Genomic DNA, 26,835 nt, shown 5'->3' on the forward strand with positions numbered 1-26,835 from the left:
GGGCCAGAAAAGTCCATTTATAATGACAACCACTGTTTTCTATGGGTGAAACGGGTTCAGTGTGAAAGGTACCAAAACGGTAATGAAATGGTAATTTACTGGTTACAACATGAGATGTGAAAGGGGTTTAACTGCTCAGACCCGTTTTAAGAACCGTTTCAAATACCATTTCAAAAGCAGGTTTTGCGATGTGAAAGCAGCATAAGTCTTTCCTTATAGTCCAGTCCTTCTAGGCCTTTAATCAATTTAGTAGCTCGCCTTTGAACACTTTCGAGCTCACTGATGTCTTTTTTTATACAATGGTGCCCAAAACTGAACACAATATTCCAGGTGCGGACGTACCAGTGCCTTATACAGCGGCATGATTACATCCGAGTCCCTTGTCTCAATTGCCCTTTTTATGCACGCTAGCACCTTACTTGCCTTATTTACTGCGTTTTGACATTGTGTACGGTTATTAAGCCTACTATCAATGAATACCCCCAAATCTTTTTCCAACTCTGTTTCCCCTAGGCGTTCCTCATTTAATATGTAGGATACAAGTTTGTTTTTAGTCCCAAAATGCATAACCTTGCATTTGTCTGTATTGAACCTCATTTTCCATTTAGACGCCCAGAGTTCAAGTTTAGATAGATCATTCTACAAGGACTCCACATCCAATTCTGAATAGTGCGTACACGGACTGGGGCATGAAGGGCCCAACGGGGGAATGCATCTGTAGGGGCTCATGTTTAGTGGTGTGGCCATTCTCCAGAGGTTTGGCTAACCATTAAAGGGTGCATGGGCTGGGCCCCTTGATAAATATGTAAAGTGAATACTGCTAGTGCATGCATGATAATGTACCTGAATGATAGCAGCAATGCACTGTAGAAAATACACCATAGTCCTGTGCCATATAAGGTAACATATGAATAATGCAAGTGCACAGTCTGGAACCTGATCTTTAGAGCAGGGGGTTGGGGGCCCCAGGTAGTAGGGCCCACTTGGGGGTTACCCCTGTGGGCTAGTCCAACCCTGGTACACACTGTACGATATCGCTAATGATATCGTTCAGTGATGTAATGCCGCCGCTGGCCTGTACATGCAGTTTTGGACAATAAGTCCAAATTGAGCTGCACGTACAGACGACAGAGGAGGTCGATAAAGACACGCGGGAACGCTTATCCTTCATAGTTTGTGGCGTACACACTTGCCTATATTACAAGCGATATTGCTCAGAAGGAAGAAAATGAGCGATATTGCCTAGTGTGTACGCACCTGACAATTTCACTGGTTGGATTTGTCTTATACAGTAGGAAAAGGACTTATCACAAATCTGGATACATTGTTGTCCGTTTATCCCTTAGGTCTTGGGCGCTGCTTTTCGTATGATGGTAATGAAGGCTGGCCGCAGAGGAATGAAGTCCCCGCCTCTTCTCATCGCTGTGCTTCTAGCATGTGTGTGTGTATTGGGAGTACATTACTGGCTAACAAGCACTCGATGTATGGAACTACAGGTAAGACACTTCACCAACAATGTACATGTTTTTGTGGACTGCTTAGCTTTCATTCTGCAGCTCATTGAAGATGTATTTATTGACTGCATGGAACGTAATATAGCATGCAGTATATATTTGCCCAGACTCCTATTTTGCACCATAAGATTGTGGCAACCCCACTGGGATGCGGTCAACATCCCGCTGGACGGGATCCCGGCGGTCGAAATACCGACGCCGGAATCCCGACCGCCACAATCCCGACATATTCTCCCTCCGTGGGTGTCCACGACACCCATAGAGGGAGAATATAATAGTGTGCCGAGCGTAGCGAGGCACCGTGCCCGCTGCGCGGCGAGCGAAGCGAGCCCGCAAGGGGCTGCGTTCCGCTCGCCACCCCTGTCGGGATTGTGTGGTCGGGATTCCGGCGTCGGTATTTCGACCGCCGGGATCCTGTCCAGTGGGATTACGTATTGATCCCACTCCACTATTCAATACTATTCAGTTAGTATTTTACTTGGATCATCAATATCCATTGGACTGTGGACATCGTTTACTTCATATAGTCGTGTCAATGTAATTTCTCACATCTGCTCCAGACCAAGCAATGCTGATTGAGTGCATGTTACACTAGGTAAAAAGGATGGTGACTTCAAAAAATGACATTATCTTACTTTGTAATGTGATGGCCATTGAGTGCTAACTATCCGAAGTATAGCAGAGATCACAGATGAGAATGCAGAATGCATCTGATTTCACCAACATGAATGAACAAACTATTGTGAGGCTTCTGGACTGACTGGCATAAGAGAGAGAATGTAACACATTCTACACTGCGGTATGACAAAGTAAAAGTATAGCAGTGTCACATACAGCATTGGCAACAGCTCTACCCTGTATTAGGACATTTATCTGGATTATTGTTGCCCATTGCTATAAAGTATACTGTGGGCTATAAACATAATTGCACCATCAATGTGTAAACATTCTCTTTGGTTTTGGCTGCAAAACTGAAATATAAATGGTGACAATATGCAATAGCTGGTCTGCCTCTGTTTGCTTTTTGTTAGAACCGAGTGATGGAGCTGGAGGGCAGAATGCGCCGAGCGGCTGCAGAGCGAGGGGCAGTTGAGATGAAAAAGAATGAATTTGAAGACATGTTGGCTGTACAGAAGAAGCAGATTGAAAACATCCAGACTTTGCACAGCTCCCAGTTGCAGAACATGAACACGCTGTGTTCTAGTGAGAAGGTGAGACCCCTGTCCTTGCTCTTAACAGCACACACATGGTTGCTATGAAGCCAGTACTCCTACTCCTCATTTATGAATGTTTTCAGTAGCGTTTTTTTGTTTCAGTTTGTCCATAAGTACTAGATATAGTCACAGTTATAATTCCTCTGTATCTAAATGCTGCAACTGCATTATATTCTTGAAAACAAATCATCCTATTGCCATAAGGATCAGTGATCCCATATCGTGCTCACAGCAGTACACTGCATGTAGCACACCTTTTAAACTCTGGGGCAGATGTATTAACCTGGAGAAGGCATAAGGAAGTGATAAACCAGTGATATGTGCAAGGTGATAAAGGCACCAGCCAATCAGCTCCATTATGTAAATTAACAGTTAGGATCTGATTGGCTGGTGCCTTTATCACCTTGCACATATCATTGGTTTATCACTTCCTTATGCCTTTTCCAGGTTAATACATCTGCCTTACTGTTTCTTAAGAGGAATATATGTCTAACAAAATGTTACATAGGGGCAGATGTATTAACCTGGAGAAAGCATAAGGAAGTGATAAAACAGTGATATGTGCAAGGTGGTAAAGGCACCAGCCAATCAGATCCTAACTGTTAATTTACATATTAGAGCTGATTGGCTGGTGCCTTTATCACCTTGCACATATCACTGGTTTATCACTTCCTTATGCCTTCTCCAGGTTAATACATCTGCCCCATTGTGTTTTGTGCACTATTCATGTCCTATAAAGAACAATGGGGCAGATTTATTAACCTGGAGAAGGCATAAGGAAGTGATAAACCAGTAATATGTGCAAGGTGATAAAGGTACCAGCCAATCAGCTCCAATATGTAAATTAACAGTTAGGAGCTGATTGGCTGGTGCCTTTATCACCTTGCACATATCATGGTTTATCACTTCCTTATGCCTTCTCCGGGTTAATACATCTGCCCCAATGTGGTCCTGCCTACTCTAGCATCACCTAGCCCTTATAACCCTCTGAAGACTAGAGCCACATCCCTTGTTCTCTTCTGCTGCATCAGCGTGACAATTTGTTGTGGTAGCATGCATGCATTTTGTTAAGTGGATATTTCGGATTGATCTATGAATCTGTATTCAGATCCCGTATGTAGCACTTGTGTAAAAATAAGAAAAGTAACATTTTAATAACAAATATATCTTTTAGTATGGTTTTAGTAACGAATATATCTTTTAGTATGGCTTTAGTAACAAATATATCTTTTATCAGTTATGTACTCAGTTGTTGCTGTATTGACTACAAGTTCAGTACATTGTAGAACAAATGGATATTGTTTGCACTTCTGGCAGAAAAATGTAGAATGGTTAGAAAGCTTTTTATTTTTTTATATTACTTCTTCGTATCAAATACATTCTGCTTCTTTTGTGAAGCCTAACAGAAAGCTGTAACCTGCCTAATCCCCCCATCTTAAATGCCCATTGTAAGACTGAATTTTATTGTTGGGTCTTTTAGGTTCTAGTGATTCTCCTTGAGCCTTGTTGTGCTGGCCCTAATGCGGTCAGAGGAGCTGTTGGGCTATTTTTATGAATCAAAAGACGCTGCTTCTCTGTGAGTTTCAGCTGACAATGTAAAGCTGCACTTGCTTTAAGTCTAAAGCACGTCAAGCATTGCACTTAATGAGAATGCCACTTTAAATTTTCACCTGGAACGTGTCTAGAAGTGGTGGCCTATAAAAGCCGACACTTTAGTAATATAGCTCTTCATGTTTCCTGTATTTATTAGTAGTATTTTTAAACAGGAGATTCATATTCTCATCAAAATCTACATTGGTGGAGAGGAATTACTTGGTTCAGGAAAACATTCTTAAAGTGTTTTGTTCTCTCTCTCTCTCTCTCTCTTAAATGCATCTGCCAGCTTTTAAGGTAGGGTAAATTGTATAAAAGTATTGTTGAATATAACCATTAGCTATTTTATTGTCTTATCTCGTGCTCTTCTGCATAGAAGGGTTTCAGAATGTAATTTACACCATAGTAACAGAACTGGAATTTGTACCACAGCACACTGTAAATGTTGTTTAAAGACGTCTGAGTTACTGGAATTATTTTATAGCTTCTGTGTTTTATTGCTGGTATTGCTGAATGCCTGACATATAGAGTAAAGCTCGATAAATAACCTTTCAATCCAGCACACAGCATGATTTAGGCTAGCTCACCTATACCTGTATCTCTCTTTCGAAGGGAGACATGCTCTGGGCTAATCATCGTTCTAAATGGTTATGGATCAAAGGTTTGACAGTCAGGAGGTCAACAATGTCTAAGTCAACACAAAATGGTCAACATGGTCAAAAGGTCGACAGGTCAACACATAAATGGTCAACACATTAAAAGGTCGACATGAGTTATTTTGGTGTCAAAATTTCCCTTTCAGCACGTGGACCTCCAATTAGTGCACTACGTCCCCCTCGCGTGGCTCGCTTAGCTCTCCTTGCTTCAAGCAAGATTACCATTCTGAATTGTAGCCCACGTGGATTGTAAAGTATAAAAAGTCCTAAAAATAAAAAATCCAGAAAGCTCATGTTGGCCATTGTCATGTCGACCTTTGACCATTTGGTGTCGACCTATTGCGTGTCGACATTTAAACTCTCGACCTATCATGTGGATACTTCTTTGAGCAGGGTTCCTTTCCAGCATTGTTTTGTATTCACAGAGCTGGTATGATTCCGCACAAGTTATAGGAAATATCAGGGTTGATAGTAGTCAAAAACCAACATTTGTCTAATATTGAGACCAACTGTCTCTATCACATCAGTTGGTGGTGCACCATGAAGTCAGTAATTACTTACTGAGTATACATAGCAAAATAAAACACAGAATACTTCTTTTTGGTGTACTCTTAAAAAGTTTATTTTCAGTTGATTAATGAAAGTATTAAAACATAACTTTTAATAGGATACAATTAAAATAATGTCTCATAAGTCTGTCATGACATACTTATGTGTTGACTAAATTATAATTAATACGTCTGTATACACTTTCCAAATCCTCTGATAAATATAATGTGATTCTGCGAGAGTTATAAAAAATACATATGTGAGTCCTAGATTGGACTATGGGGGTCATTCCGATCCATTCGCATGCTGCAATCTTTCGCAGCTGTGTGAACGGGTCAGAACTGCGCATGCTAGTGGGTGGCAGTGCGCTGGCGTGTCGCTGCCTGTCTACAGCCGTCGCCGGGCAGTGACGAGGATAACGAAGAAAGCATTCACAGCGGCGAACGCAAGAAGATTGACCGGAGGAGGCCGACCGGGGGTGGCAAGTCACCGTTTCCCGGGAGTGCCGAAGAAAACGCAGGCATGTCCGGCCGAATGCAGGGAGGGATCCTGACGTCAGCTCCAGAAGGATCGTCACAGCGGGTGAGTAAGTCTTGAGCTGTGCAGAGACTGCACAAACTTTTTGTTTGTGCAGTATCTGCACAGCGGATCGCAGCCCTGCAAAGCCCTTACCCCCTCCCCTGTAGGCGGCGACTACCTGATCGCAGCAGTGCTAAATGTAGCCTGCTAGTGATCAGGTCGGAATGATCCCCCATGTCCAGTGCAATAAATTGTTCATGCCCCATGTGGCGTGTACTGAGTAGGTACCGTATATACTCGAGTATAAGCCGACTTTTTCAGCACGTTTTTTTGTGCTGAAAAAGCCCCCTCGGCTTATACCCAAGTCTGTGTCCCTCCTGCGTCTCCGTCTCCGGCGGTGTGTGTGTGTGTGTGTGTGTGTGTTAAATGAACTGCCTGTTCGTGAGCTCTGATTGGCTCATGAACCGGCACTTCATTTAATACACACACGCCGCCGGAGACGGAGACGCAGGAGGGACACAGGAGAGTTGCGTGCTGTGCCCTCCGTGTCCCTCCTTCAGAAGACAACGCGGGAGCGATGGAGGGTAAGTACCCTTCCTGGCACTGTGGGGCATATCTGGCAGCATGAGGGCACATCTGGCACAGTGGGGCATATCTGGCATATCTGGCAGCATGAGGGCACATCTGGCACTGTGGGGCATATCTGGCATATCTGGCAGCATGAGGGCACATCTGGCACTGGGGCATATCTGGCAGCATGAGGGCACATCTGGCATATCTGGCAGCATGAGGGCATATCTGGCATATCTGACACTGTGGGGCATATCTGGCAGCATGAGGGCATATCTGGCACTGTGGGGCATATCTGGCAGCATGAGGGCACATCTGGCATATCTGGCAGCATGAGGGCATATCTGGCACAGTGGGGCATATCTGGCAGCATGAGGGCATATCTGGCACTGTGGGGCATATATGGCAGCATGAGGGCATATCTGGCACTGTGGGGCATATCTGGCAGCATGAGGGCATATCTGGCACTGTGGGGCATATCTGGCAGCATGAGGGCATATCTGGCAGTATGAGGGCATATCTGGCACTGAGGGCTGTGTACGGCTAGAGCTGCATTTCCCACCCTAGGCTTATACTCGAGTCAATGAGTTTTCCCAGGTTTTTGTTAGAGATGAGCGGGTTCGGTTCCTCGGAATCCGAACCCACCCGAACTTCAGCTTTTTATTTACACGGATCCGAGCGACTCGGATCTTCCCGCCTTGCTCGGTTAACCCGAGCGCGCCCGAACGTCATCATGACGCTGTCGGATTCTCGCGAGGCTCGGATTCTATCGCGAGACTCGGATTCTATATAAGGAGCCGCGCGTCGCCGCCATTTTCACACGTGCATTGAGATTGATAGGGAGAGGACGTGGCTGGCGTCCTCTCCATTTAGATTAGAAGAGAGAGAGTGAGATTGAGACAGAGACACTTGATTTACTGGAGCTTAGGAGTACTAGAGAGTGCAGAGTTTACTAGTGACTGACCACTGACCAGTGACCACCAGCGCAGTTTTATTTAATATAATCCGTTCTCTGCCTGAAAAAAACGATACACAGTGACTCAGTCACATACCATATCTGTGTGCTCAGCCCAGTGTGCTGCATCATCTATGTATAATATCTGACTGTGCTCACACAGCTTAATTGTGGGGGAGACTGGGGAGCAGTTATATAGGTTATAGCAGGAGCCAGGAGTACATATTATTAAAATTAAACAGTGCACACTTTTGCTGCAGGAGTGCCACTGCCAGTGTGACTGACCAGTGACCTGACCACACTGACCACCAGTATAGTATACTATATTGTGATTGCCTGAAAAAGTTAAACACTCGTCGTGTGACTTGTGTGGTGTTTTTTTTTTTTATTCTATAAAAAACTCATTCTGCTGACAGACAGTGTCCAGCAGGTCCGTCATTATATAATATATACCTGTCCGGCTGCAGTAGTGATATATATATATTTTTTATATCATTATTATTTATCATCCAGTCGCAGCAGACACAGTACGGTAGTTCACGGCTGTAGCTACCTCTGTGTCGGCACTCGGCAGTCCATCCATAATTGTATACCACCTACCCGTGGTTTTTTTTTTCTTTCTTCTTTATACATACTACATCTCATTATCATCCAGTCTATATTAGCAGCAGACACAGTACAGTACGGTAGTCCACGGCTGTAGCTACCTCTGTGTCGGCACTCGGCAGTCCGTCCATAATTGTATACCACCTACCCGTGGTTTTTTTTTCTTTCTTCTTTATACATACATACTACATCTCATTATCAACCAGTCTATATTAGCAGCAGACACAGTACAGTACGGTAGTCCACGGCTGTAGCTACCTCTGTGTCGGCACTCGGCAGTCCATCCATAATTGTATACCACCTACCCGTGGTTTTTTTTTCTTTCTTCTTTATACATACTACATCTCATTATCATCCAGTCTATATTAGCAGCAGACACAGTACAGTACGGTAGTCCACGGCTGTAGCTACCTCTGTGTCGGCAGTCCATCCATAATTGTATACCACCTACCCGTGGTTTTTTTTTCTTTCTTCTTTATACATACTACATCTCATTATCATCCAGTCTATATTAGCAGCAGACACAGTACAGTACGGTAGTCCACGGCTGTAGCTACCTCTGTGTCGGCACTCGGCAGTCCGTCCATAATTGTATACCACCTACCCGTGGTTTTTTTTTTCTTTCTTCTTTATACATACATACTACATCTCATTATCATCCAGTCTATATTAGCAGCAGACACAGTACAGTACGGTAGTCCACGGCTGTAGCTACCTCTGTCGGCACTCGGCAGTCCGTCCATAATTGTATACCACCTACCCGTGGTTTTTTTTTCTTTCTTCTTTATACATACATACTACATCTCATTATCAACCAGTCTATATTAGCAGCAGACACAGTACAGTACGGTAGTCCACGGCTGTAGCTACCTCTGTGTCGGCACTCGGCAGTCCATCCATAATTGTATACCACCTACCCGTGGTTTTTTTTTCTTTCTTCTTTATACATACTACATCTCATTATCATCCAGTCTATATTAGCAGCAGACACAGTACAGTACGGTAGTCCACGGCTGTAGCTACCTCTGTGTCGGCAGTCCGTCCATAATTGTATACCACCTACCCGTGGTTTTTTTTTCTTTCTTCTTTATACATACTACATCTCATTATCATCCAGTCTATATTAGCAGCAGACACAGTACAGTACGGTAGTCCACGGCTGTAGCTACCTCTGTGTCGGCACTCGGCAGTCCATCCATAATTGTATACCACCTACCCGTGGTTTTTTTCTCTTTCTTCTTTATACATACTACATCTCATTATCATCCAGTCTATATTAGCAGCAGACACAGTACAGTACGGTAGTCCACGGCTGTAGCTACCTCTGTGTCGGCACTCGGCAGTCCGTCCATAATTGTATACCACCTACCCGTGGTTTTTTTTTCTTTCTTCTTTATACATACATACTACATCTCATTATCATCCAGTCTATATTAGCAGCAGACACAGTACAGTACGGTAGTCCACGGCTGTAGCTACCTCTGTGTCGGCACTCGGCAGTCCATCCATAATTGTATACTAGTATCCATCCATCTCCATTGTTTACCTGAGGTGCCTTTTAGTTGTGCCTATTAAAATATGGAGAACAAAAATGTTGAGGTTCCAAAATTAGGGAAAGATCAAGATCCACTTCCACCTCGTGCTGAAGCTGCTGCCACTAGTCATGGCCGAGACGATGAAATGCCAGCAACGTCGTCTGCCAAGGCCGATGCCCAATGTCATAGTACAGAGCATGTCAAATCCAAAACACCAAATATCAGTAAAAAAAGGACTCCAAAACCTAAAATAAAATTGTCGGAGGAGAAGCGTAAACTTGCCAATATGCCATTTACCACACGGAGTGGCAAGGAACGGCTGAGGCCCTGGCCTATGTTCATGGCTAGTGGTTCAGCTTCACATGAGGATGGAAGCACTCAGCCTCTCGCTAGAAAAATGAAAAGACTCAAGCTGGAAAAAGCACAGCAAAGAACTGTGCGTTCTTCGAAATCCCAAATCCACAAGGAGAGTCCAATTGTGTCGGTTGCGATGCCTGACCTTCCCAACACTGGACGTGAAGAGCATGCGCCTTCCACCATTTGCACGCCCCCTGCAAGTGCTGGAAGGAGCACCCGCAGTCCAGTTCCTGATAGTCAGATTGAAGATGTCAGTGTTGAAGTACACCAGGATGAGGAGGATATGGGTGTTGCTGGCGCTGAGGAGGAAATTGACCAGGAGGATTCTGATGGTGAGGTGGTTTGTTTAAGTCAGGCACCCGGGGAGACACCTGTTGTCCGTGGGAGGAATATGGCCGTTGACATGCCTGGTGAAAATACCAAAAAAATCAGCTCTTCGGTGTGGAAGTATTTCACCAGAAATGCGGACATTTGTCAAGCCGTGTGTTCCCTTTGTCAAGCTGTAATAAGTAGGGGTAAGGACGTTAACCACCTCGGAACATCCTCCCTTATACGTCACCTGCAGCGCATTCATAATAAGTCAGTGACAAGTTCAAAAACTTTGGCCGACAGCGGAAGCAGTCCACTGACCAGTAAATCCCTTCCTCTTGTGTAACCAAGCTCACGCAAACCACCCCACCAACTCCCTCAGTGTCAATTTCCTCCTTCCCCAGGAATGCCAATAGTCCTGCAGGCCATGTCACTGGCAATTCTGATGATTCCTCTCTTGCCTGGGATTCCTCCGATGCATCCTTGCGTGTAACGCCTACTGCTGCTGGCGCTGCTGTTGTTGCTGCTGGGAGTCGATGGTCATCCCAGAGGGGAAGTCGTAAGCCCACTTGTACTACTTCCAGTAAGCAATTGACTGTTCAACAGTCCTTTGCGAGGAAGATGAAATATCACAGCAGTCATCCTGCTGCAAAGCGGATAACTGAGGCCTTGACAACTATGTTGGTGTTAGACGTGCGTCCGGTATCCGCCGTTAGTTCACAGGGAACTAGACAATTTATTGAGGCAGTGTGCCCCCGTTACCAAATACCATCTAGGTTCCACTTCTCTAGGCAGGCGATACCGAGAATGTACACGGACGTCAGAAAAAGACTCACCAGTGTCCTAAAAAATGCAGTTGTACCTAATGTCCACTTAACCACGGACATGTGGACAAGTGGAGCAGGGCAGGGTCAGGACTATATGACTGTGACAGCCCACTGGGTAGATGTATGGACTCCCGCCGCAAGAACAGCAGCGGCGGCACCAGTAGCAGCATCTCGCAAACGCCAACTCTTTCCTAGGCAGGCTACGCTTTGTATCACCGGTTTCCAGAATACGCACACAGCTGAAAACCTCTTACGGCAACTGAGGAAGATCATCGCGGAATGGCTTACCCCAATTGGACTCTCCTGTGGATTTGTGGCATCGGACAACGCCAGCAATATTGTGTGTGCATTAAATATGGGCAAATTCCAGCACGTCCCATGTTTTGCACATACCTTGAATTTGGTGGTGCAGAATTTTTTAAAAAACGACAGGGGCGTGCAAGAGATGCTGTCGGTGGCCAGAAGAATTGCGGGACACTTTCGGCGTACAGGCACCACGTACAGAAGACTGGAGCACCACCAAAAACTACTGAACCTGCCCTGCCATCATCTGAAGCAAGAAGTGGTAACGAGGTGGAATTCAACCCTCTATATGCTTCAGAGGTTGGAGGAGCAGCAAAAGGCCATTCAAGCCTATACAATTGAGCACGATATAGGAGGTGGAATGCACCTGTCTCAAGCGCAGTGGAGAATGATTTCAACGTTGTGCAAGGTTCTGATGCCCTTTGAACTTGCCACACGTGAAGTCAGTTCAGACACTGCCAGCCTGAGTCAGGTCATTCCCCTCATCAGGCTTTTGCAGAAGAAGCTGGAGACATTGAAGGAGGAGCTAACACGGAGCGATTCCGCTAGGCATGTGGGACTTGTGGATGAGGCCTTAATTCGCTTAACAAGGATTCACGGGTGGTCAATCTGTTGAAATCAGAGCACTACATTTTGGCCACCATGGTCGATCCTAGATTTAAAGCCTACCTTGGATCTCTCTTTCCGGCAGACACAAGTCTGCTGGGGTTGAAAGACCTGCTGGTGAGAAAATTGTCAAGTCAAGCGGAACGCGACCTGTCAACATCTCCTCCTTCACATTCTCCCGCAACTGGGGGTGCGAGGAAAAGGCTCAGAATTCCGAGCCCACCCGCTGGCGGTGATGCAGGGCAGTCTGGAGCGACTGCTGATGCTGACATCTGGTCCGGACTGAAGGACCTGACAACGATTACGGACATGTCGTCTACTGTCACTGCATATGATTCTCTCACCATTGAAAGAATGGTGGAGGATTATATGAGTGACCGCATCCAAGTAGGCACGTCACACAGTCCGTACTTATACTGGCAGGAAAAAGAGGCAATTTGGAGGCCCTTGCACAAACTGGCTTTATTCTACCTAAGTTGCCCTCCCACAAGTGTGTACTCCGAAAGAGTGTTTAGTGCCGCCGCTCACCTTGTCAGCAATCGGCGTACGAGGTTACATCCAGAAAATGTGGAGAAGATGATGTTCATTAAAATGAATTATAATCAATTCCTCCGCGGAGACATTGACCAGCAGCAATTGCCTCCACAAAGTACACAGGGAGCTGAGATGGTGGATTCCAGTGGGGACGAATTGATAATCTGTGAGGAGGGGGATGTACACGGTGATATATCGGAGGATGATGATGAGGTGGACATCTTGCCTCTGTAGAGCCAGTTTGTGCAAGGAGAGATTAATTGCTTCTTTTTTGGGGGGGGGGTCCAAACCAACCCGTCATATCAGTCACAGTCGTGTGGCAGACCCTGTCACTGAAATGATGGGTTGGTTAAAGTGTGCATGTCCTGTTTTGTTTATACAACATAAGGGTGGGTGGGAGGGCCCAAGGACAATTCCATCTTGCACCTCTTTTTTCTTTTATTTTTCTTTGCGTCATGTGCTGTTTGGGGAGGGTTTTTTGGAAGGGCCATCCTGCGTGACACTGCAGTGCCACTCCTAGATGGGCCCGGTGTTTGTGTCGGCCACTAGGGTCGCTTATCTTACTCACACAGTCAGCTACCTCATTGCGCCTCTTTTTTTCTTTGCGTCATGTGCTGTTTGGGGAGGGGTTTTTGGAAGGGACATCCTGCGTGACACTGCAGTGCCACTCCTAGATGGGCCCGGTGTTTGTGTCGGCCACTAGGGTCGCTTATCTTACTCACACAGCTACCTCATTGCGCATCTTTTTTTCTTTGCGTCATGTGCTGTTTGGGGAGGGTTTTTTGGATGGGCCATCCTGCGTGACACTGCAGTGCCACTCCTAGATGGGCCCGGTGTTTGTGTCGGCCACTAGGGTCGCTAATCTTACTCACACAGCTACCTCATTGCGCCTCTTTTTTTCTTTGCGTCATGTGCTGTTTGGGGAGGGTTTTTTGGAAGGGACATCCTGCGTGACACTGCAGTGCCACTCCTAGATGGGCCCGGTGTTTGTGTCGGCCACTAGGGTCGCTTATCTTACTCACACAGCGACCTCGGTGCAAATTTTAGGACTAAAAATAATATTGTGAGGTGTGAGGTATTCAGAATAGACTGAAAATGAGTGGAAATTATGGTTTTTGAGGTTAATAATACTTTGGGATCAAAATGACCCCCAAATTCTATGATTTAAGCTGTTTTTTAGGGTTTTTTGAAAAAAAACACCCGAATCCAAAACACACCCGAATCCGACAAAAAAAATTCGGTGAGGTTTTGCCAAAACGCGGTCGAACCCAAAACACGGCCGCGGAACCGAACCCAAAACCAAAACACAAAACCCGAAAAATTTCAGGCGCTCATCTCTAGTTTTTGTGGTAAAATTAGGTGCCTCGACTTATATTCGGGTCGACTTATACTCGAGTATATACGGTAGTTTCAATTCCTACTCGGTAAAAACAACATGTCTTTGTCTGTACCTGAGCTTCTTTAACCTACCAATCATCAGATACAGAGCTGTATTGGACTACATATGAGAGGCATATATTGTTGGGTATTTATCAAGGGTCCTGTAGGATCTTGCTTAAGAAAATCCAATTAGAGATGAGAAGAAAGAGGTTAGAGGTGAATCTGCTGTCAAGGTTAGACTGGAAGGGTTTCGTTAGCCCAGACCTACAACATCAGGTATTCCCTTGTGGTCTTCCACCAGGTAATGACTTGGTCCTTCACTTTATAGCTTCCAAGATCAGAAAGCTCAATCTGGAAGCTAGGAAGTGTAGGGCCTGGTCAGAAGTCTTTTGTCTTTTCTTTTGCTGTGTATACTACATTGTTTCTTGTCAGGTGGTTATTCTTATCTTCTCCCTCATACATGCAGACAGTGCTTCCTTACAAGAGTCATTGGCAGGTTTAAAGGGATTGGCAAGACCTTTGCAAATAACTTTTGCGCCGTATTCCCTGTTATTTGGTATTTACTATGTCTATTTATTAAAGTTTACAACTTTTTAAGGCACTGTTAAAATAAATGTGTGTGTAATACCCCTTTCACACGCACATTTAAATCCTGGGTTTTTGCACGGAAACGTGCATCAACCTGGGATTTCTGCATGGGTGAATGTAAACTACACTTGACACACAGGGTCAGGGCTGAGATTCGGGAATTTGCTGGCTTTCTAGACCTGGCAAATTCTTGTGTCACATGTCTGAAAGGGGTAGAAGTGTCTTGTCTGTGTAAAAAAAAAAAAAATAGAAAAGGTAAAAAAAATTCTGTAATATCTTTGACCTGTAATCTATCAGAACATTGGCTATATTATCACACCAGTAACTGCCACGTGTTGCTAATGTTATATCAAACATTCTTGAATTTATGTATGAAAATAAGATTTATTATTCCTCCATAGTGGACACAAGCTGTATGCTGGGAGTAGGAGCCTGGGCACCAAATGGTTTAACTTTTCTTTCCCATCAGCCCATGCTCTCTCTCCGCTATACCCTGGCCCCAGCAGCAGGCAGCCAGTTTTCTTTTGGTGCCTGCAGGAGCGGGCACTGTTTTATGGGGCTGCTTCTAACCAGCTTTTCTTCTTTTAATGTATCTTTTGTTTATTTTTAACTGAGATAATAATCATTTTATTTATATAGTGCTCTTTCTCCAATAGGATTCAAGGTGCTTAACAGAATGAACATAATACAGTACAGAAACAATGAAGTACAGAAAAGCTTTTCATAAAATACAGAGAGCATGGAGATACTAAAGGGACATTAAAAGAATGCTAGAGTAAACAGGAAAGTCTTACGTTTTGAAAGATTCTAGAGTAGGGCCTCTCAAACTGTGCGGGGAAGTGAGTTCCATAGAGTCGGAGCCACATGGCTAAAAGCTCGACCCCCAGATGAATTGCGGCTAATTACGGCAGATGAATGACGCCTGCACTGCTGCCCCTCAGCGCCGGTGGCAACAGTGCTGGCGACTGTGTCTTCGTCTTAGTACAGAGCTCAGCAGAACACACGGTAGCCGAGGTAGGGGGGACAGGTAAGGTGGCTGCAGGGAGCCACATTGTAGCAGCTTTCACCGCCAGTTAGGGAGACCACCGATGGTGCTGGCAGTTGAGGGCATAGGTCATCTCTGAACCCCCACTAGAACACCAGCGCACAACACTGTAGAAGGTCATTCACCCTGGTGTCCATGCCAGAAGGGGGAGACAGGCTATCCTTGTTCGCCCCTCCCTCACCCTTTTGCGCTTTCCCTCTAGCAGACATCCTGCCATAGGGTGACTCCTCTCTCTCCTTTCTTTCCCCTCCCTCACTGAGATGCCGAGTAGGCATTTTACTCAGTGCCTGCTTCAGCTTGTCTCCAGAGAGTTGCACGGGCCACTGGTCTTCCTGTATACCTCACTCTCAGCAGTCAGGTTATACAGATAGCTCCTACGTCCCCTTGGGGTTGTTTTGTTTACCATTTTCTCTATCGTCCTAAGTGGATGCTGGGGTTCCTGAAAGGACCAGGGGGATAGCGGCTCCGCAGGAGACAGGGCACAAAAGTAAAGCTTTTACAGGTCAGGTGGTGTGTACTGGCTCCTCCCCCTATGACCCTCCTCCAGACTCCAGTTAGATTTTTGTGCCCGGCCGAGAAGGGTGCAATTCTAGGTGGCTCTCATAAAGAGCTGCTTAGAGAGTTTAGCTTAGGTTTTTTTATTTTACAGTGATTCCTGCTGGCAACAGGATCACTGCAACGAGGGACAGAGGGGAGAAGAAGTGAACTCACCTGCGTGCAGGATGGATTGGCTTCTTGGCTACTGGACATGAAGCTCCAGAGGGACGATCACAGGTACAGCCTGGATGGTCACCGGAGCCACGCCGCCGGCCCCCTCACAGATGCTGAAGCAAGAAGAGGTCCAGAATCGGCGGCTGAAGACTCCTGCAGTCTTCTTAAGGTAGCGCACAGCACTGCAGCTGTGCGCCATTTTCCTCTCAGCACACTTCACACGGCAGTCACTGAGGGTGCAGGGCGCTGGGAGGGGGGCGCCCTGGGAGGCAAATGAAAACCTTTAAAAAGGCTAAAAATACCTCACATATAGCCCCAGAGGCTATATGGAGATATTTACCCCTGCCTAAATGTACTAAATAGCGGGAGACGAGCCCGCCGGAAAAGGGGCGGGGCCTATCTCCTCAGCACACGGCGCCATTTTCTGTCACAGATCCGCTGGTCAGGAAGGCTCCCAGGTCTCTCCCCTGCACTGCACTACAGAAACAGGGTATAACAGAGAGGGGGGGCAAAATAAATGGCAATATATCAATATAAAAGCAGCTATAAGGGAGCACTTAATCATAAGGCTATCCCTGTCATATATAGCGCTTTTTGGTGTGTGCTGGCAGACTCTCCCTCTGTCTCCCCAAAGGGCTAGTGGGTCCTGTCTTCGTATAGAGCATTCCCTGTGTGTCTGCTGTGTGTCGGTACGTGTGTGTCGACATGTATGAGGACGTTATTGGTGTGGAGGCGGAGCAATTGCCAAATATGAGGATGTCACCTCCTAGGGGGTCGACACCAGAATGGATGCCTTTATTTGTGGAATTACGGGATAGCGTCAACTCGCTTAAGCAGTCGTTTGCCGACATGAGGCGGCCGGACACTCAATTAGTGCCTGTCCAGGCGCCTCAAACACCGTCAGGGGCTGTAAAACGCCCCTTGCCTCAGTCGGTCGACACAGACCCAGACACAGGCACTGATTCCGGTGGTGAAGGTGACGAATCAACCGTATTTTCCAGTAGGGCCACACGTTATATGATTTTGGCAATAAAGGAGATGTTACATTTAGCTGATACTACAGGTACCACTAAACAGGGTATTATGTGAGGTGTGAAAAAACTACCAGTAGTTTTTACCGAATCAGAAGAATTAAATGACGTGTGTGATGAAGCGTGGGGTGCCCCGATAAAAAACTGCTAATTTCAAAGAAGTTATTGGCTTTATACCCTTTCCCGCCAGAGGTTAGGGAGCGCTGGGAAACACCTCCTAGGGTGGACAAAGCGCTAACACGCTTATCAAAACAAGTGGCGTTACCCTCTCCTGAGACGGCCGCACTTAAAGATCCATCAGATAGGAGGATGGAAAATATCCAAAAAGGTATATACACACATGCAGGTGTTATACTACGACCAGCTATTGCGACTGCCTGGATGTGCAGTGCTGGGGTAGTTTGGTCAGAGTCCCTGATCGAAAATATTGATACCCTGGACGGGGACAATATTTTACTGTCGTTAGAACAAATAAAGGATGCATTTCTTTATATGCGTGATGCACAGAGAGATATCTGCACACTGGCATCACGGGTAAGTGCTATGTCCATTTCGGCCAGAAGAGCTTTATGGACACGACAGTGGACAGGCGATGCGTAGAGGAGTTATTTGGGGTCGGTCTATCGGATTTGGTGGCCACGGCTACGGCCGGGAAATCCACCTTTCTACCTCAAGTCACTCCCCAACAGAAAAAGGCACCGACTTTTCAACCGCAGCCTTTTCGTTCCTTTAAAAATAAGAGAGCAAAGGGCTATTCATATCTGCCACGAGGCAGAGGACGAGGGAAGAGACAGCAACAGGCAGCTCCTTCCCAGGAACAGAAGCCCTCCCCGGCTTCTACAAAAGCCTCAGCATGACGCTGGGGCTTCGCAAGCGGACTTGGGGGCGGTAGGCGGTCGTCTCAAAAATTACAGCGCGCAGTGGGCTCACTCGCAGGTAAATCCCTGGATCCTGCAGATAATATCTCAGGGGTACAGGTTGAAATTAGAGACAGAGCCACCTCGCCGTTTCCTGAAGTCGGCTTTACCAACGTCCCCCTCAGAAAGGGAGACGGTTTTGGAAGCCATTCACAAGCTGTATTCTCAGCAGGTGATAGTCAAGGTACCTCTTCTACAACAAGGGAAGGGGTATTATTCCACTCTTTTTGTGGTACCGAAGCCGGATGGCTCGGTACGGCCTATTCTAAATCTGAAGTCCTTGAACCTGTACATAAAGAAGTTCAAGTTCAAGATGGAGTCACTCAGAGCAGTGATAGCGAACCTGGAAGAAGGGGACTTTATGGTATCCTTGGACATCAAGGATGCGTATCTCCACGTTCCAATTACCCCTCACACCAGGGGTACCTCAGGTTCGTTGTACAAAACTGTCACTATCAGTTTCAGACGCTGCCGTTTGGTTTGTCCACGGCACCTCGGGTCTTTACAAAGGTAATGGCCGAGATAATATTTCTTCTTCGAAGAAAAGGCGTATTAATTATCCCATACTTGGACGATCTCCTAATAAGGACAAGGTCCAGAGAACAGCTAGAGATGGGTTTAGCACTATCTCAAGAGGTGCTAAAGCAGCACGGATGGATTCTGAATATTCCAAAATCCCAATTAATGCCGACAACTCGTCTGATGTTCCTGGGGATGATTCTGGACACAGTTCAGAAAAAGGTTTTTCTTCCCGAAGAAAAAGCCAAGGAGTTATCTGACCTGGTCAGGAACCTCCTAAAACCAGGAAAGGTGTCTGTACATCAATGCACAAGAGTCCTGGGAAAAAATGGTAGCTTCTTACGAAGCAATCCCTTTCGGCAGATTCCATGCAAAGGGATCTGTTGGACAAATGGTCAGGGTCGCATCTTCAGATGCACCTGCGGATAACCCTGTCGCCGAGGACAAGGGTATCCCTTCTGTGGTGGTTGCAGGAGGCTCATCTATTGGAGGGCCGCAGATTCGGCATGCAGGATTGGATCCTGGTGACCACGGATGCCAGCCTGAGAGGCTGGGGAGCAGTCACACAGGGAAGAAATTTCCAGGGAGTGTGGTCGAGCCTGAAAAAGTCTCTTCACATAAGCATTCTGGAACTAAGAGCAATCTACAATGCTCTAAGCCAGGCGGAACCTCTGCTTCAAGGAAGACCGGTGTTGATCCAGTCGGACAACATCACGGCAGTCGCCCATGTAAACAGACAGGGCGGCACAAGAAACAGAATGGCAGAGGCTGCCAGGATCCTTCGCTGGGCGGAGAATCACGTGATAGCACTGTCAGCAGTATTCATCCCGGGCGTGGACAACTGGGAAGCAGACTTCCTCAGCAGACACGACCTTCACCCGGGAGAGTGGGTACTTCATCCAGAAGTTTTCCACATGCTATTAAACCGTTGGGTAAAACCAATGGTGGACATGATGGCGTCTTGCCTCAACAAGACACTGGACAGTTATTGCGCCAGGTCAAGAGATCCGCAGGCAATAGCTGTGGACGCGTTGGTAACACTTTGGGTGTACCAGTCCGTATATGTGTTTCCTCCTCTGCCTCTCATACCAAAGGTATTGAGGATTATACGGCAAAGAGGAGTAAGACTAGTGGCTCCGGATTGGCCAAGAAGGACTTGGTACCCGGAACTTCAAGAGATGGTCACGGACGATCCGTGGCCTCTACTTCTGAGAAGGGACCTGCTTCAGCAGGGTCCTTGTCTTTTTCAAGACTTACCGCGGCTGCGTTTGACGGCATGGCGTTTGAATGCCAGATCCTAAAAGGAAAAGGCATTCCAGAAGAAGTCATTCCTACCTTGATAAAGGCAAGGAAGGAAGTCACCGCGAAGCATTATCGCCGTATTTGGCGAAAATATGTTGCGTGGTGCGAGCAGCGGAGTGCTCCGATGGAGGAATTTCAACTGGGTCGTTTTCCTACATTTCCTGCAATCAGGATTGTCTATGGGTCTCAAATTGGGATCTATTAAGGTTCAAATTTCGGCCCTATCAATATTCTTCCAAAAAGAATTGGCCTCAGTCCCTGAGGTCCAGATTTTTATCAAAGGAGTACTGCATATACAGCCTCCTGTGGTGCCTAAGGTGGCACCGTGGGATCTAAATGTAGTTTTAGATTTCCTCAAATCCAATTGGTTTGAACCACTAAAGAATGTGGATTTGAAATATCTCACATGGAAAGTGACTATGTTACTGGCCCTGGCTTCGGCCGGGAGAGTATCTGAACTGGCGGCTTTGTTTTATAAAAGCCCTTATTTAATTTTCCATTCGACATAGGGCAGAGCTGCGGACGCGTCCGCATTTTCTCCCTAAGGTGGTATCAGCGTTTCACCTGAACCAGCCTATTGTAGTGCCTGCGGCTACAGACGACTTGAAGGACTCCAAGTTGTTGGACGTTGTCAGAGCCTTAAAAATATACATTTAAAGGACGGCTGGAGTCAGAAAATCTGACTCGCTGTTTATACTGTATGCACCCAACAAGTTGGGTGCACCTGCTTCTAAGCAGTCGATTGCTCGTTGGATTTGTAACAAAATTCAACTTGTACATTCTGTGGCAGGCCTGCCACAGCCTAAATCTGTTAAGGCCCATTCCGCAAGGAAGGTGGGCTCATCTTGGGCGGCTGCCCGAGGGGTCTCGGCATTACAACTCTGCCGAGCAGCTACGTGGTCAGGGGAGAACACGTTTGTAAATTTTTACAAATTTGATACCCTGGCAAAGGAGGACCTGGAGTTCTCTCATTCGGTGCTGCAGAGTCATCCGCACTCTCCCGCCCGTTTGGGAGCTTTGGTATAATCCCCATGGTCCTTTCAGGAACCCCAGCATCCACTTAGGACGATAGAGAAAATAAGAATTTACTTACCGATAATTCTATTTCTCGGAGTCCGTAGTGGATGCTGGGCGCCCATCCCAAGTGCGGATTATCTGCAATACTTGTACATAGTTATTGTTAACTAATTCGGGTTATTGTTTAGGAAGCCATCTTTCAGAGGCTCCTCTGTTATCATACTGTTAACTGGGTTTAGATCACAAGTTGTACGGTGTGATTGGTGTGGCTGGTATGAGTCTTACCCGGGATTCAAAATCCTCCCTTATTGTGTACGCTCGTCCGGGCACAGTACCTAACTGGAGTCTGGAGGAGGGTCATAGGGGGAGGAGCCAGTACACACCACCTGACCTGTAAAAGCTTTACTTTTGTGCCCTGTCTCCTGCGGAGCCGCTATCCCCCTGGTCCTTTCAGGAACCCCAGCATCCACTACGGACTCCGAGAAATAGAATTATCGGTAAGTAAATTCTTATTATTACCTGCATTGAATGTTTATTTGTGCTTGTTCTTAACTGTTTAGGAGTACTTTGTTTTTCTCACTGTCTCCTTCTCTTTCATACTGTTTTGCCCGACATTTTACTGTGCAGATATCTAACAGTGTTCATTGTTGTGGGGTTCGTTGTTAATACCCCCTTCTGTACAGCCCCACTTACTTCTCTATTTGTTGTGCGTTAACAGTCATTGTACTATTCCTTAATTGCACACCACTGTTTATATAATTGTGTGAGTGGGGACTGGCTTTGTTTTCTGTACCATGTCTTCCAAGAGCAAAGCACACAGAGAGGTGGGCGTTCCTGTGTTGCGTAACTGCATGGCTTGATGACGGTCTCTGTGTCCGGTGTTTCACAGTTACACAGCAAGAGGTCCCGCTTCCTCTCTGTCACAGGTAATGTTGCAGTTAGTTAATAAGCTTGCGACACTCAGGCCAGCTACCCCTGTTAGTATCTCTACAGGGGCCCAACTGCTTATTGTTCTACCATCTCAGAGTGAATTACAGCCAACTGCCATAGAACCACTGTGAATGCAGTCCTTCACGCAGTAAGTGCAGGGGTTGGCGCAGTTGTCAGCATTTTTCCAACTGATGCGAGACAGACAATGCATTTCCAAGCGCAGACCCTCCAGACAGGACAGTTCTACACCCCTGTCTGGGTATGATTGGGATTCCGAGGTTTCCTCAGACCACAAGGAAAATGTGTCCGTTACTACAGATTTGGATAGTCCTGGAAGACTCCATCTCTCAGGTAGATGTACCAGCCCTGATTAAGGCGATTAAATCTGTTTTTCTAATCAAGACCCCAAAGCCTAGCATCCTGGTGTTCAACTGTCGGAAGAGGGTTTCTGTAGAATTCCATTCTTCTGCACAACTGGAGGACCTTCTAGCAGAGACATGGGTTCACCCGAATATGCTTTTCCAAGTTTCTAAGCACATTGCTTCCTTTTATTCACTACCTGCTGCGGACCAGGATAAATGGGAGTCTACCCTCCTGGGGAATGCTTACATTGCTCACCTAGTCAAAGATGGTACCCTCCCTATTCCTGACACAGTATTCCTTAAGGATCCAACACAGAGCCGGCCTTAGGCATAGGCAAACTAGGCAATTGCCTAGGGCATCTGGTATGCCTAGGGGCACAAGAAGCTTCTGCTGAAGAAAATGATATGCGGCATGCCTATATTCTGTGTGTAGCATTTTGTATGCAGATACAGTCACAGTCGCACACAGTATATAGGCATGCCGCATATCATTTTAATCAGCGGAAGCTGCTTGTGCATCTTTGCCACACAGCAATGTAAATAAGATGCATTTTCATAAAAAAATAGGCATCCGACGTTAGCAAAGCTGCCAGATGACTCACGCCATGAACTATATGTGTCATTATGTGTATAAGGGCATTAATAATGTCTAACATATGTGTAAGGGGCACTGTGTGTGTCATTATGTGTATAAGGGCACTAATAATGTGTGCCATATGTGTAAGGGACATTATGTGTGTCATTATGTGTATAAATGCATTACCAATGTGTGGCATTATGTGTATAAGGTGCTCTACTGTGTGGCGTAACGTATAGAAAGGGCACTACTGTGTGGTCTAATGTGAATACAGAGCAATATAGTGTGGTGTAATGAGAATAAAGAGCAATATGGTGTGGTGTAATGTGAATAAGGAGCAATTCAGTATGATGTTATGTGAATGAGGGGCACTACTGTGAGGAGTAACGTATATAAGGTTAAGTGATACTACTGTGGGACGCAATGTGAATAAGGGACATTATCGTATGATAAATTGCAAATAAAGTTGCACTACTGTGAGGCATAAGTTGAATTGGGGGTACTATTGTGTGGCCATGCCCCTTGCCAGCAAAAACACATACCTTGTGGCCTGGTGCTGGGAAAGGGGTGCAGGGTCAGAGGCAGAACTAGCGGTGGTGCTAGGGGGCACCAGCCAAAATCTTGCCTAGGGCATCATATTGGTTAGGGCCGGCTCTGATCCAACAGATAGTTATCTGGAGACTTTTCTCAAGGTGATTTATTCTCATGATGGTGCTATCGTACATCCAGCCTAGTGTCCGCTTGGGTGGGTAAAGTCATCTGTGTTTGGCAGACACCCTTGAAAGAAGGCTTTAGTTATGGAACCCACAGGAATGAGCTATTATCTCTAGTGGAGCATATCAAGAAGGTTGCCACGGTGACAGCGTCCAAGATGGTTTTCATTCTGCGGTAACCTTTTCCAGAGAGACGCAGGCTTCTATGCTAACCTCTTCTTGGTTCAGAAGCCAAACAGTTCCTTCGGGCCAATCCCCAACCTGAAAGCACTCAACAGGTACTTATGGGTCCTTGGGTTCCTCATGGAGTCTCTGTGTTCGATCATAATGGCTCTGGAGCCAGGGGATTTCATGGCATCTTTGTTTACATTCAACATGCCAATATGCATATTCCCTTCTGGTTCAATCCCCAGCACTTCCTCAGGTTTGTGGTTCAAGAGGATCATTTCCAATTTTGCCCATTGCCATTTGGTCTTTCCGTGGCTCTTATTGTCTACACGAAAGTCTTCATCCCCAGAGTACAAAATTAGGAAGTGGACTTCCTAAGCCACCAGGATGGTAACTCTGATGATTGGGCTCTGCATTAGCTCCTAGTTCATCGCTGGGGCTTGCTGGACATAGACTTGATGGCATTTTGGCACAACCACAAGCTACCAAGGTACTGCTCACACTAGGGATCTGATAGCTCATGTACCTCTTCCCCTTAATATTGCTGATTCTGAAGGTCCTCTGCAAGTTAAAGTTGGGGGCAGCACAGTGATCCTTGTAACTCCTGATTGGACATGAAGGACTTGGTACGCAGATTTCCTACACCTCTCCAGTGACGCTACACTGTGTCTTCTTCTATGGCTGGGTCTCAGGGTCCGTGCTTCCATCTGGATCTCGCCTGTCTCGCTTTGACGGGGTGGTTCTCAATACATCTGTCCTAAGAGCTAGGGGGTTCTCAAGATCAGTCATTGATACCATGCTGAATGCTCGTAAACCACCTTCTGTCAGGATTTATCACTTGATGTTCGCCTAGAGGTTTTAACCCCAGATCGTTAAGACTCTTGCGAGTCCTATCCTTTCTGCAGGCAGGTCTGGATTTGGGCCTCCGTTTGTCCTCTTTGGAGGTGCAGGTTTCAACGCTTTCTTTTCTGTTTCCTGATGTTCGAACTCTCCTACAGGGTGTCCTCCACGTACAGCCCCTGTTTGTTCCTGTGGTGTCTCCATTGAACTTGACTTTGGTTCTTAAGGCTCAATCATCATCTTTTGAGCCTCGGTTGTGGTGACAGCTCATTCTACCAGGTCAGTGGGAACTTCTTGGGCAACTCTACGTGGCGCCTCTGTGGAGCAGCTTTGTTAAGTGGCCCATGGTCCTCTGTCCATACATTTCTCACGTTCTACTCCTTTTGATACTTTTGCCTTTGCAGATGCGGCATTTGGGTGAAGGGTTATCAGTGCAGGTCAGTCGAATCCCCTGATTTTTCACCAGGCATTTTGCCGAGTTGGATCGGACTTGTACCCGGTTTCCACTGCACCATCGTTTTCCCAGGTCGCCTCCATTTCCACTGATCCAGGATAAGCACGGCAAAAACATGTGGATGTCATTAAAATGGCGTTTATTCAAACGTGCGCGGTGACTGGGAGCCCGGCAGCGGCGGGAAGTGAGTACGTGAAAATTAACATTTACATCTACTTTTGTAAAAATGACGTTTTGGGGCAATTCATCAAGAAGGACAAGTAAGGAGCAGGATTAATAAGAATACACAAGACCCAAAACAAGACGTTGGGGAAAGTGACATTGTAATCGGATCAAGCCAACTAAAGACGTAATTTCTGGGGGGCGTGGCTTGGCCGAGCATGGAGTAAGGAGCTAGGAGTTAGAGCTCCGTCTATCCTGCTTTCTTTATCCTGATTCCCCCGCTGGTGATCTGGCTCACCCTTTGTGGCTCTTAGCCCTGCACATTTTGAGGGGTCTGCGGGACTGTGTTTCTGCCCTGGGCGGCCGCTGGACGGATCGCGGCCTACACCGCTCTGCCTCACTCCTTCCGTCTGGCCGGAAGTGCGGCGCCATATTGAGAACTAACAGCGGAGGCCGGGGATGCGTTGGGCCGGAGCTCCCTTCACCCGTGCCCTCTGCTGTTTCTGCTGATCCGGAGGTCGGCATGTGCCCCTGTCTCCCTCCACCTTGCGACTGGCGGACTGAATGTCCCTGTGTGGCGGTGATTGCTGCTGACAGTGCGTGGGTGCATCTATCTGCACAGACCGTCCCTCCTCACGTCCCCTGCCTCCCTGCACTGCTGGTCGGAGCCTCCCTGTCTGCACTACTCTGCCTGCGGAGCTGCCTGGATACCTGCAGTTATCCTACTCTACCTACACTGCTGGTTGGCGCTTCCCTATCTACACTACTCTTCATGAGGGTCCACTTGAAAGCCTGCTGCTGATTATACAGCCTGACTGCTGCCACCAAAGATTTCCTTTTCCCTGCTTGTGTTCATTCACCTAAGTGAGTCTCTGGAAGCCTGAAGATTTTACAGCCTGTGGTGAGCACGTATTGTTTGTTCTATATCATCGCTGCGGGAGTCCTCTCTCTGCATTACTTCAGTAGCATTGCTCTCGCACTTGGCCTCTACTGTTATTGCTATTTCTACCTCCATCTCCGTGTTCCACCCGTGTCCCGTCATGGTGCGTGGGGGCAGTGCTGCTGCTGCTACCGCTGCTGCTAAGCTTGAAAAATATGCTAGAGGCTCTCAGTCCTCCTCCCAACCCACCTGGGGTGCTGCTCCCCCATCCCCTCATTCCCCCTCGGGGACACCTCCTCGAGAGGATGACACGTCCCAGTCGACGCAGCAAATTCTTTTGGCCATATCCACGTCCGAACACAGAGTCATGGATAAAATCGGCCAAGTACAGGTGGATATCACTTTAATCAGACATAACATGCAAAAGATTCGTGAACGGGTGGGGGAGGCGGAGCACCGTATCTCCGACCTACAAGACGTCACCAATCCTCTTAAAGATACAGTTTCCAATCTCACAACTCAAATGTCGGCAGTTAAGGCGAAGCTTTCTGATATTGAAGGAAGACTACGTCGTAATAACGTCCGCTTTGTG

The 26,835-nt window shown here is 46.7% G+C and overlaps 1 protein-coding gene across 5 annotated transcripts in view; it reads left to right on the forward strand.

The window, feature by feature from the left end:
* GOLM1 (golgi membrane protein 1) overlaps positions 1–26,835 on the forward strand; it is a 182,865-nt gene that overhangs the window by 104,552 nt on the left and 51,478 nt on the right. For all 5 annotated transcript variants that reach the window (XM_063913771.1, XM_063913773.1, XM_063913772.1 and 2 more), the window contains exons 2-3: positions 1,347–1,496; positions 2,546–2,725. In XM_063913771.1, coding sequence (XP_063769841.1) covers positions 1,368–1,496; positions 2,546–2,725 — 309 coding nt within the window. In that variant the 5' untranslated portion in view covers positions 1,347–1,367. The remainder of the gene's footprint in view (positions 1–1,346; positions 1,497–2,545; positions 2,726–26,835) is intronic.

This window comes from Pseudophryne corroboree, chromosome 1 (genome assembly GCF_028390025.1).
Source record: "Pseudophryne corroboree isolate aPseCor3 chromosome 1, aPseCor3.hap2, whole genome shotgun sequence".
In the NCBI taxonomy this organism is placed as follows: Eukaryota; Metazoa; Chordata; class Amphibia; order Anura; family Myobatrachidae; genus Pseudophryne; species Pseudophryne corroboree.